The sequence below is a fragment of the Cydia splendana genome, chromosome 2 (genome assembly GCF_910591565.1).
Source record: "Cydia splendana chromosome 2, ilCydSple1.2, whole genome shotgun sequence".
NCBI classification, from domain to species: domain Eukaryota; kingdom Metazoa; phylum Arthropoda; class Insecta; order Lepidoptera; family Tortricidae; genus Cydia; species Cydia splendana.
Genome location: NC_085961.1, coordinates 25093674 through 25106515, shown reverse-complemented (window position 1 = coordinate 25106515; position 12842 = coordinate 25093674). Strand labels below are relative to the sequence as shown.

Here is a 12842-nt window from a genome sequence, read left to right as displayed (position 1 = left end):
AAACACATTTTCGTAATTACAGCTTGTGGAAAAGTAGGTACCTAAGTCCAATAACATAGCACTATTCGTAAATTATTTTGAAGAGTGACGATGCTTAATGCTTATTATTCTTACAATTTAATCAAATGTAATGACCAAAGAGGACTAAAGTAAACTCAATTTGTGTCGTAGATGTTAAGCAACGCAACTCGGTCAGCTCGCGGTTATTTGCGACATTTCATACCGAAGCAACTACTGATACGTGAAACACTTCTTAAATGACAACCAAATTCTCATATTTTATTTTGATCCTTAAATAATGTGAAAGTTAGATAATTATAATAAAGAAGTGTTTGTGAAAGCAAATTTAAGCTACATTAATTCGTCATTACGTACCGTACCTAACGTTTCCAACATGCCAAAACATGCTATGTCAGAGTTACTTAACAGTTTTTTTTTTACTTTCTTTCAATTAGCATATGTTGTTAGTGTTGTATATAGGCAAATATAGGTATATACTTAGGTATGTGCAGGGCCGGATTAACCCTAAGTCAAAGTAGGCAACTGCCTAGGGGCCCCGCCTCGGCTAGGGGGCCCCGACCGCTCAGCGCGCACCAAATAAAATTTTGTTCCATAGGGTCAAAATTCATGAGTAATTTTTTTATTCTTATAATAATTAGTAGGTATGCTTTGTTATTGTTTTTTTCGACCCATTCTTTAAATTAATGAAATACTATAATAAAATTGAAGCAATACGTTAGAGTTTACGGGGCGTATTCTGCGTACCTGTTGTAAAGTTGTAATAATAGGGGTTTTCAGGAAAAATTATAACCAACAACTTTTGGGTTATTTCGACTCAGAATCACGAGGACTATTGATTAAAACAAAGAAAAAGAAAGAATATGAACGTGTCCCCAGTTTTTCATAGGATTGCTCGACCTTCAGCTTCACTTTTTACCTCAATTTACCATTGGTTTGTGTTCCACATCTCCTCTACTACAGCTTAGCCTTTGGCCTCGCTGCGCTAAGCTCGGCCTGCAGTCTCGCTTTTTAATACAATGGACATAAGTTCGTGTCTGTGCTCAACTATTTATCCTGAAGCCTGATGAAGCACGGCTTGGACTTCGCATGAAAGCTCGCCTCACTGGGGCACTTCGGACTTTTAGGCCCAGATGGAGATCGATACCCAGCCTTTTAACACGCTTTCACAATTTGCGATATTGTTAACAAAAAATTTCGCGCTCGCTGCGCTCGCGTTTATTTTTGGTTCTTTAGTTGACCCTGTATCATCTACAATTCTACATGTTAGGTTGACTGGTGAATGAATAGAGTTAGACCAAGATAAGCCTGCAACAATTTTGATAGCATACGCAGTGCAAGTGTTATTTATACGTCATAATTTCATAGACGTTTTGACATTTAAAATAACACTTGCACTTCGAGTGCAATCAAAATTGTTGCAGGCTTATCTTGGTCTATTTAGGTAATTTTAACATATGGAAATTCTTTATTGTTAGGTTGTTTCTAATCATATGGCTCGGCGTTTGGTCTTAGGGTCGGACAATCGCTGTTCAGCCTCGCAAAATATTAACTATTGAGAAAATCAACTTTGCGGCATTAGTTGAGCTTAGCCTTTAGCCTCGCTTAAAATGTGCCATTAGAGGTAGATAGAAAAGTGATGCTGAAGCTCACATCTTTGGTATTCCACTGGGAATTGGCCTTAAGCCTAAAGGGCTCTCCCCACACTTGACGCGACGCGGAATCGGCAAAAACCGATAGAATAAAGCTTTATGTCCACGCAATAAGAGCAAAAAGCCATCGTTCGATTTGGATCGGCTCGGCCGACGTCTGAAGATGGAAATTAAAAACGCAAACTTATTTCCCTGTACTGAATATGCTGTGTGCGGAATTGATTGTAGGGGGCCCCGAGCTTCGCACTGCCTAGGGGCCCCGACATGCTTAATCCGGCCCTGGGTATGTGTTATACATACGTTTCTGACTGCTCTCTATCTCTACCAGAAGACTGTCCCTGGCGGTCCTAACTATGTATGTAAAACATTTGCCTTTTCTATTATTTTGTTAGTTTAGAAATTCTAGAAACAATTAATCAACTTTCTTAGAAAATCCATATCGCACTCCAGTCGTGCATGTAACAAAGTGAAACTGGTAGAAGCCCACTCCCGTTGTCCAAATCTACACTAAATCTACTTTGTGTAACTGACAAATGACGATGTTTGTTCAAGATAGAATATACAAGATAAGTAACGGCAATTCGTTTCCAAGTCACTTAAAATACACAGGGTATTATGATATAATTTATTTTGCATAGTAATATTATGTATCGGCGAATAAATCTTGATATATAAACTAACTAGCATAATTTACTAGATGTGTGCAACGCTATTAAAACCAATGGACTGCTCGTATGGAGCAGGGTGCTTAATTTAGGTAATAGGTGTTTAAGTAACTTGACGGCATCGTAAAATAGAAGGGTATTAAGATATGCAAAACACTACATTTGAACGAAACTAGGGCGTTTTACTTTAAATTGAATAAGCGAGGAATTTATTTATAAACAATTTAATGTGTAGGTTGTGTAATGAGTGCGGGGGTGATCCCACTAGTGGGTTCTACGAAAATTCCTCCGCCTCATTACCATGGCTCAACAACCATTTTCGGGTATTCTGTACAAATTCACTACACTCGTGTTTTTTTTAATTGCAACGGAGGTTGCCCTAACATGACCAACAGTAGGTAATATAATTAGGAATATTTGGATACCTACTTACAATTGTTTGATCTGAGTTTTTTTTTGTTCATAGGCTCTCGAGTGCCTTTCAACACTCTGACCGGCGCTATTGACGGTAACACTGTCTACGGAGTCACTGATAAATTTGCCAGGTGTGTACCTATGGTTTAGATTGTTATTATTGTGAGTGATTTCTAATTTGATTCGACTTCAACAACAACCGCCATCAGTGAAAGCAACATCGGCAACCCATCTACCTTGATGAAGTGTCTCTTTGTCAGTTATCAGATATACCGATATCTGCTAACATCTGCTTTGCATATCGCTGCTGTATTATCTCCATTGATCATGATTATGAATAATTATTCGAGAAGAAAGAGATGGAACCATGGTTCCTTTCGCTGCTAGGTGGTATTTGCTTGATATTGAATTCATTCTTAGCCTTATAATAAATATTTCAATCTTTTATTTAATACAGGAAACTACGTACTGGCTATGGTGGTCTGTTACGCATGAACCCAGTCTTCACGGAGTACGGTCTGAAGGACCTCCTGCCGCTGAAGCTTGATATCCCCGATGAAGGTTGCACCAGGCCCAACAAGAACATGTACTGCTTTGAGGCTGGTAAGTCATTCCTTGCACCTAGACCTTGCTAAAGTGTTAGTATTTATAGATCTAAGAACCTTCTTACTACTTCTGTCTTACTGTCTTACTGGTGTCTTTGAGTACCTACAACAACACCAACAATAACATTACAACACTATATTCTTCCTTAATATATGTCCCCTTTCAACCTCATGTAGATAATAACTGACATGAATTATAGATTTGATGTACCTATGTACCTAGTAATTATTACACCTTAGTTTAGGAGGAATATTTGTATTGGTATTTTTCTTACACGAATTACCGAGAAAACAGTCTTTCAGAACAACTGCATAGGTAGGTAGTAAAAATACGCTGAAGATCGATGATACCATTTGCATAGAAAACCGTTACCCAGTTTATAAAACCTACAGTAACCTTTTTTTAATAGGTGAAATTCGAGTCAACGAGCAACTGGTTTTGACTGTGATGCACACCCTCATGGCTCGAGAGCACAACCGCGTGGCAAAGGGCTTGGCCGAAGTGAACCCTCACTGGGACGACGAGACCCTATACCAGGAGGCCAGACGAATCAACATTGCCGAAATTCAGCACATCACTTACAACGAATTCTTGCCTATCCTGCTCGGAAAGGATGTTATGGAAAAATTCGGATTGGTTCTGGAGAAAGAAGTAAAAAAAAGTTCTATATGCGTGACGACTTACGTCACATTGTTTTTTTCAGGCTTACATATACCTACTTTATTTATGGCGCTATCTATGAATATGTTTTTCACTGCTATATATTTATATAATTAAGTATGTTTTAACATGGCACAAAAGCTGACCTTCTATTCAAATTTTATTCGTAAAAAAACACGTACTTCTTTTCAATGTTCCTAAATAATGATTTGGTTTTAGGGTTACTGGGATGGATATGATAAAACGGTGAACCCTGACGTCATAGATTCCTTCGCCTCAGCTGCGTATCGGTTCGGACATTCACTATTGCCCACGGCTGTCGAGAGATGGTCCAAGGCTCACAAGTTTATCGGTAAGTTAAATCGTCAATGTCTGTTACTTAGATTAGCATCTCATTTGCATGCGTTTACTGAGCCAATTTAATCGTTCGTCCTTTACAGCTTCCAAGAGACTATCCGATTTGATCCGAAGACCTTACGATCTGTACAGAGCAGGTGTTCTTGATGAATACGTCATGGGCCTCATGAATCAAGTAGCACAAGCTATGGACGACTCTATCACGCAAGAAGTCACCAACCATCTCTTCAAGAAGGTCGGAGCTCGCTTCGGAATGGACTTGGTATCATTCAACATGCAAAGAGGTCGAGAGTTTGGCATTCCTGGATACATGGAATTCAGAAAATTCTGCGGTCTCGGTGGAGCCGAAAGTTTCGAGGAACTTCACGGGTCTATGCCTAACGAAACTATAAACAAATACGGACAAATCTTTGAACATCCTGTGGATATTGATCTGTGGTCAGGGGGAGTGTCAGAGAGACCGTTGGCAGGTTCCATGTTAGGGCCTACTTTCGCCTGTATTATTGCTACACAGTTCTCATACTCGAGAAGAGGAGACAGATTTTGGTAAGTTTAAGAGCCGATATTTTATTTCAATGTGTCTAATGTTTCTATACGTATATTATTAACATTTATTTCCGTAGGTTCGAATTGCCAAACCAACCGTCGTCGTTCACCCCGGAACAGCTGACGGAGATCAGAAAGTCGCGACTTGCGCGCGTCATTTGCGATAACACGGACATTATTGACACCGTTCAGCTCTACCCCATGGTCTTGGCGGACCATGAATTGTAAGTCCCCCTTTTCTAACCTCTAATTCCTGTAATTTGTATATTGTTTTTTTTAAGATCATATTTTATTAGGTACATTTAGTACCTTTTATTTGCTTTAATATTAAAACTTTTTGCAGAAATCCGCGAGTACCTTGCCGAAGTGGCATCATGCCCTCAATGGACTTCACGAAGTGGGCGGAGCCCGCGCCCTCGCCCTTCCACGGTGCCGCTAAACAGTTTGTGAGTAGCTTCTCGCACAACCCGTTCTTTGGCAAGAAGTAGTCTCAAGCACCAAGTATTAATTAGAGTATTTATGGTCTTTTAATTCATTATTGCAACTTGAAGTTACAGACCATCACTTCATTTCAGTTAGGCACTTAACTATTAAAAGTCAAATGATATAGCCAACAATTAACAAACAATTAGGTAACCATAACAATTAGGTAACGCTAAACGTTAATAAATAGCGGAGCTACCCTTTCTCCCTCTCTCTAAATTATCGTGACAGCGACTCTAGCTAGCGCTGATGATAATTGAGTCTGTCACGAGTCATTTAAGGGTTTGAAAAAAATTATACCTACTTAAGTATTAAAAGTATTTCATGAATATTAACACGGATTATAAAGTTGCAGCAATGAATTGAAGGACCTGTTGTAATAGTCATCACGTAACCAGTCTGTTGTTAAGTAGACACGGTCATAGACACACACATATCAGATCACATATTCACAGTAAATGTAGAACTTTTCCAAATGGACATAGTGGTTATGTTGTTTTGTGTTTAAGTATCAAAATATTTTTAGAAGAAATTAGTTATGTAAAAGGTTTATCCACAACAGCTTGACTAAATATGAAGTACCTAAATAATTATAGGAAATACAAGCCCACTAGGTCTAAACAGTTTCAAAGAGTTTAATATACATTATAAGGCACTGTTTTTTCTGACAATTTAAGTATTTAATACCTAATTACCTACCTATCATTTACGTTTCTAACCTAGAGGGTTAAGAGGGTTTATAACCAGACATCGTAAATTTTATAGCATTTTTGGTGCAGCGGAGTGGTGTTAACGGAATTGGTATAGATAATTCCACCTGAAATGGTAAATTAAGGTTAATATTAACGTAATTAACGCTAATTAATCATTAGGGTTGAAATAGTTTATAACCAATTCCGTTAACACCACTCCGCTGCACCGAAAATGCTATAAAATTTACGATATATGTCTGATTATAACTGCTCTACGTACATTTTTACAAAAACTGTCGAAGTCATAGTTATATCACCACAATTTCCCGTAGATTTAATACCTACAGCTTACGCAATTATGTTCATATTGAGGCGATCTATTTATACGTAGAATAGTTAACGTGTACAAAATTAATTAAGGGGCGCAAAGCCAACGCTTGAATGCCATATTTCTATAGATGAAATATATTTATAATAAAAAAATACCAATTGTTATACTTGTTAGGTACCTTATTCATATTTTGTAACTTTTGTAAGTCGTGTTACCTGAGATAACAAAATTAGATGATGAAATAATATATGTATCTATATATGAATACATAAACTATTGAATATCAATTCTGTTATAAAAATGCAAAATAATGATTGATGGCAATGAAAAAATATATAACTATATTAACGATGGTACCTACATAACTATATAGGTACTTATTCATTTATCTGTAGGTAGGTGGTTGTTTACCTAAGTCAAATATTTTTCTGTGATTCACCTACTATGCATTATATAAAATTTAAAAAATATGTATCACCTCTTTAATACCTGTATTTAGTTTTTAAGACTATTTTGATAGCATTTGTAGATCTGGTCGGTTCATTAGTCACATACACGAAACGTACTTGATTATTTTAGTTTTTGTACCAAGTTAGGAGCAGTATTCGATTTATTAATGATTTCTGGTTACTTACATCTAAAATCGGGTAACATCGTAGTTGAGAAAAAATCTAGTACTAGCTCCAGACTACTTTAAATTTAACCCATACGCACCATCACAGTAGAACTTTAGATTTCACCCAGTTTGTTATTTCTTATCTGTTTTATTAGTCATAGTAGTAGAGTAATTTTGTGGTAACAGAGCATGCAATAAAAATGTAGAATTGTGTAAATAAAATTACAATATAAAAGATATATGAAAGTTTTATATTGTTTTATTATCCTTTTTGTGTAAATACCGAATAGGCACTAACTAGCAGGTGAGTTGTGTAAAAATATTTTTAATAATTAATATATAATTAAACTCTATTCGCTACATAATAATATAGTTATACATAAAATTTTATTTACAGAATGTAACAGAAGCCATAATTAAGGCGGATAGCAATATCACTTCAAATGGAAATGAGACTGTGGAAGATAAATCTAAAGAGATTGTTAGAGAATCAGCCGAATTAGCCCTAAAGCATGACCAACTCAAACCAATAATTCTTAATGCAACCTTATGCAACAACAATGAGAACGAGACGACTGGTGAATGCATAAATAATACAATCCTAGCAGCACATAACACTTCTGAATCTACAAATGAGTTAAATGATACTAAAGATAAAGATGCGGTAATGCAATACGTAAGTGGTAAAAATGACGACGTACCCGTAAAAACTAGTGGACATATCAGGAACAGTCTTAGAAGAAAGAAGCGCTCTTTGAATCTTATATTAGATAATATAAGAAGTAATAGTGCCCCGGAAATACTTCACTACGAAACCAGACATGGCCCCAGAGAGAGAGAACCGTTATTACCCATACATAAACTGACGCAAAATAAAATACAAAGTGCCAATTTAGCGGATTTTAATATTGAAACGTTACACGGACCTGCAGTAAATCTAGAAGTAAATAAGAAAGGAAGCTGGAGAGATAATAACCAACTATCTCAAAAACATCCACCGCCAAGAGATGAGAGTGATGATAGCAGAGAAAAGGGTGACAATTTAGAAGAAAGGAAACCTTACAATGGTGAAGGAGATGACAGCTCAGCAGAAAGGAAACCTTACATTAGTGAAAGAGATGATAATTCAGGACAAAGGAAACCTTACTTTAGTGAAAGAGATGACAATTCAAGAGAAAGGAAACCTTACATTAGTGAAAGAGATGACAATTCAGGACAAAGGAAACCTTACATTAGTGAAAGAGATGACAATTCAGGACAAAGGAAACCTTACATTAGTGAAAGAGATGACAATTTAGGAGAAAGGAAACCTTACATTAGTGATAGAGATGACAATTCAGGAGAAAGGAAACCTTACATCAGTGAAAAAGATGACAATTCAGGAGAAAGGAAACCTTACATTAGTGAAAGAGATGACAATTCAGGAGAAAAGAAATCTGACGTCAATGATGCCAGTGACGAGTCTATTGAAACAAACAATGATGAAGGAAGAGGAAGAACACATGATTCACATACAAGTTTACCTGAAAATGGGAATGAAAGCTTAGAGAGTGAAGATTTGAAATTGCCTTCAAAAGATGTCGACAGTAAAGAAAATCAAGAAAGTAACGAAAGTAGCGAAGACAGCAACCGCAACTCAAAGCATGTTGCGGCGCATGCTAGAAATATTGACAGTGATGAAGTTAATGACAATTCGGACGAACGTGATTCTCCTTCTCAAGAAAAGAACTCTAAAATTAGTAGTAACTACGACGAATCGAATGAAGAAAATGAAAAACCTAAAGATGAAATTAAGCAACTGAATTTTGATGCATCGGACAAGACTGTCCCAAAAGGCATTCAAGACGTTGATTTAGGTGATTTTAGTTACGAGAGAATACAGGTCGGTAAAGACGGCAAAGTTGAATTAGCAAAAGATATATATGGTAAAGACGACAATGACTCAGAAGAAGAAAAACCGGTGAATGATAAAATAATAATAAAAGAAACAGATACTCCTCAATCTGAGTATATAGAGAAAGTAAACAATGACGAGATCAAACCCGTTGTAGAACTAAATACTGAAAGTAACAGTAACGAATATAGTGATGAAAACGTAGATACTGATATAAAACATCCACAAAAAGCAGATTTAAACTCAGAACATTCGAGCGAGGATCTAACTGATGCAAAGGAAAATGACAGTGTAGAAGAAAGTGAGAAACAAATCGCACAAACCAATGAACAACAAAATGGCAACGTAAAGCAACAATTCGAGCGCATACCTTTGAATTACAAACATGACAAGAAAACTGAAAATACCGAAAATAATAAGGAAGAAAATGAGACACCCACAGATGATTCTCAAAATGATAAAGACGGAACACTAGATACTTTATTACCCAAAGACGAAAGTTATGATGACAAAATAAATTTCAAATTTGATGATGTGAGTATAAAATTACCGGATATAAAACTTCCTGATGACATTTTGTCATACAATTATAAGAGCTCGCCTTACAAGAAAAAAAATAAGAAAAAACCCAAAAACAAAAACAGATTTTATCACTACAGTGATGAACATAGTGATGAATTTCCCAAAGCAATTTCTATTCCTCAATTTGACGATGATAGAGGGTATTACAAATATGATGATCCTTATGAGAAAAAGCAAGACTACAAAAAGAAATCTGCGCCAGATGACGATGATGACGACGAAGGCGTGGATTTGTACGAAAAATTTGTGCGTGAAAGATTTGGGAAACGTGGTTCATTTGAAAAAAGATCAGAAGCACTTAGAAACGAAGTGTTCAGGCCATCAGACCCAAAGTTAAGTGAGACAATTCAACACATTCTCAAAAAGTCGGCAGCTAATCTAAAAGAAGCCGAAAAGAGTGGAGACCCAAAGGCTGGTTACATGTGGACCTTAGAGTACGGTCAAAATTTATAGATAAGTAAATATAGGTCAACAAATTACATAGGTATTTATAAATTAAGTTTTAATTGTAGTCATTAGCATTAGGCATAATACTGACTTAAATAAACTGGAAATTTAACTTGTCTCTATTTTATTTACTAACTTAACAACAACATACCTATACTATAATAATTAATAATAATCTTTAATAGAAAAAAAAACCGACTTCTCAAAATAGTTTGAAATGCCATATACATTATTGGCTGGTATTTAACTGATCACCAGATATGGTAATCCACTACGTCACCTTTTTCTCGTAGCATATTTCGTTTCTGTAAGGGTCGCAGTTCAAACCTAACCTAACCTTACCCACTTTTCTAGTAGCAATTCGTTTCTCTGGGTCGCAGTTCTATCCTTTTTTTTTTTTTTTTTTTGTCGCAGGGGAAATGCATTTACGCATCCACCCTGGGCTGGAGGGGCCCATCATGGGGTGGTATGTGGGGCTCGCTCCTCCCGTAACTCCCTCTGCTAAACAGAGGGAGGGGGAGGAGAATACCCACTAAAACCCCTGCGGCGTTACCCTCTCTGCCGTTATAGGGGAGCACCGTGAGGTCACTAATATTCTACCACGATGCTCCCCCGGCCGCCCCGGCTGTTCACCGGGGGCACCCTCAGATTGGAGGAGGAGGGATTGTGTAACGCTACAACCCCTCCTCGAGCGTGTAGAGCCTTATTTACGGGTCCCCAGCCCGCAGCTCTACTGGGGAATCAAGGCATTGACGAATTGCCGCCGCCTGACTCCCCTCCGTCTTTGTCGTAGCGGATGCGCATCGGCTCTGTCCTCGCGCGCCCGCTCCGCTTCTTCCTTCTTTCTCGCCGCCCAGGATCTCTCGCTGACTAGTAGTCCGGTGGCCGGCTGCATGAAACAAACCTCATCAAAAAATAGAATATACCTACCCTGTAGAGGTACCTGACATTTAGTAGCTTCCAACGCACTTGGTCGGCCTAGGCTTAACCTGGCAGATTTTGTACAAATGGCAAAAACGTTGGACAAAAATTCATCAAAAAAAACCTCATCGAAAAATAGAATGAAACTTGTATGGTAGGATACCTGACCTTGAGGACAGTAAAAAAAAATTGGTCGGCCTCACCTTAGCCTGGCAGTTTTTGCAGTCCGACCACATTTATAAAGAATAATAATTTCTATATTGAAAATATGGTTTCTTCGCAGCTTGAACTTAACTTAATAATGCTAACTGAAAAAAGTCATAAGTAAATGAGTCCATGGAGGTCTTAGAGGGCTTTAAAAAAAAGAAAACATTCAGTTCAAATTTTATTCATAAATCTATCTAATATCTAAATAACGTTTTCTAACTACTGACGTGGTTTCAGAGTAACACTTACGTTGAGATGATGTCTCACAGATGTCAAAAATAAAAAGGTTTTCATCGATTTTTGACAAGTTTTGAATCGTATATCCTACTTTTCCACTACAGATAGAATGAGGAGGCATAACTGACATTTTATCACGCCAGGTGGCGCCTCCATAGTGGAGTTGCTGTCACTGTCAAATCAGATGTCAAAACTTGGTGGTAACTAGTGGGAATAACCCTTTTATTGTTAATAATTACTGTTAATCATAATCATCTTCGGAGTCGAAGTCTGACGAACTTTCCCCAGACTCCGACTTATCTATTGTTATTTCTTCGACTCGCAAAGGCGTTATGTGTCCTTCAAACCATTTGATCTTATACATTTCATCTCTTAATGTCCAGCCACAATGTGTTGCATCAAATTTGATGCAAGTGGATTCTGCCGCACACTGCCACATTGAATTTATGAAAGCCGTCCGTAACAAGCCATACGTCAACAGGTTTATTTTAGCTATTATAATCCGGTTTTTTTTTCATCCTATTTTCGATGAGGTAAATTGTAGCTGTCACGTGGTACCACAAATTTGGTCGGACTGCAAAAACTGCCAGGCTACGGTGAGGCCGACCAAGCCATACGTCAACAGGTTTATTTTAGGTATTATAATCCGTTTGTTACATTCTATTTTTCGATGAGGTAAATTGTAGCTCTCACGTGGTACCACAAAATTGGTCGGACACAGGAACCTGCCAACACAGGATTTGGCCGACCACTTTTTTTTTTACTGTCCTCAAATGCAGCTATCGTACCATACAAGTTTCATACGATTTTTCGATAAAATTTTTTTGATGTTTTTTTTATAAATTTGGTCGGACTGCAAAAACTGCCAGGTTAAGGTGAGGCCGACCAAGACATATGTCAACAGGCTTATTTTAGCTATTATAATCCGTTTGTTTCATTCGATTTTTCGATGAGGTAAAATTGTAGCTCTCACGTGGTACCACAAAATTGGTCGGACACAAGAACCTGCCAACACAGGATTTGGCCGACCACTTTTTTTTTACTGTCCTCAAAGGCAGCCATCGTACCATACCAGTTTCATACGATTTTTCGATAAAAAATTTTTGATGATTTTTTTATAAATTTGGTCGGACTGCAAAAACTGCCAGGTTAAGGTGAGGCCGACCAAGACATACGTCAACAGGCTTATTTTAGCTATTATAATCCGTTTGTTTCATTCTATTTTTCGATGAGGTAAATTGTAGCTCTCACGTGACCCAATAAATCTGGTCGGACTGCAAAAACTGCCTGGCTAAGGTGAGGCCGACCAAGACATACGTCAACAGGCTTATTTTAGCTATTATAATCCGTTTGTTTCATTCTATTTTTCGATGAGTAAAATTGTAGCTCTCACGTGGTACCACAAAATTGGTCGGACACAGGAACCTGCCAACACAGGATTTGGCCGACCACTTTTTTTTTACTGTCCTCAAAGGCAGCTATTGTACCATACAAGTTTCATACGATTTTGCGAT

The 12842-nt window shown here is 37.5% G+C and overlaps 2 protein-coding genes across 2 annotated transcripts in view; both read left to right on the top strand.

Annotated features, from left to right (window-relative positions):
• The window catches only part of LOC134805990 (peroxidase), a 58904-nt gene extending 53425 nt beyond the window's left edge, over positions 1–5479 (top strand). The window contains exons 8-14 of the mRNA XM_063779169.1: positions 2802–2880; positions 3207–3352; positions 3765–4006; positions 4235–4367; positions 4456–4918; positions 4996–5142; positions 5262–5479. Of these exons, the coding sequence (XP_063635239.1) occupies positions 2802–2880; positions 3207–3352; positions 3765–4006; positions 4235–4367; positions 4456–4918; positions 4996–5142; positions 5262–5406 (1355 nt within the window). The 3' untranslated portion in view covers positions 5407–5479. The remainder of the gene's footprint in view (positions 1–2801; positions 2881–3206; positions 3353–3764; positions 4007–4234; positions 4368–4455; positions 4919–4995; positions 5143–5261) is intronic.
• Positions 5480–6747: 1268 nt separating this feature from the next.
• Positions 6748–9969, top strand: LOC134801302 (protein PFC0760c-like). Its single transcript, XM_063773844.1, has 2 exons — positions 6748–6777; positions 7438–9969. The coding sequence occupies exons 1-2, from the start codon at positions 6748–6750 to the stop codon at positions 9967–9969; spliced, it is 2562 nt and encodes an 853-aa protein (XP_063629914.1).
• Positions 9970–12842: the final 2873 nt, after the last annotated feature.

What these genes read in the sequence shown, in the direction of transcription:
- LOC134801302 (XM_063773844.1), top strand. Translation starts at nt 6,748, where the DNA reads ATGAAAAAATATATAACTATATTAACGATG. An exon ending in ATATAACTATATTAACGATG is followed by an intron (nt 6,778 to 7,437) that starts GTACCTACATAA and finishes TTTTATTTACAG; the next exon opens with AATGTAACAGAAGCCATAAT.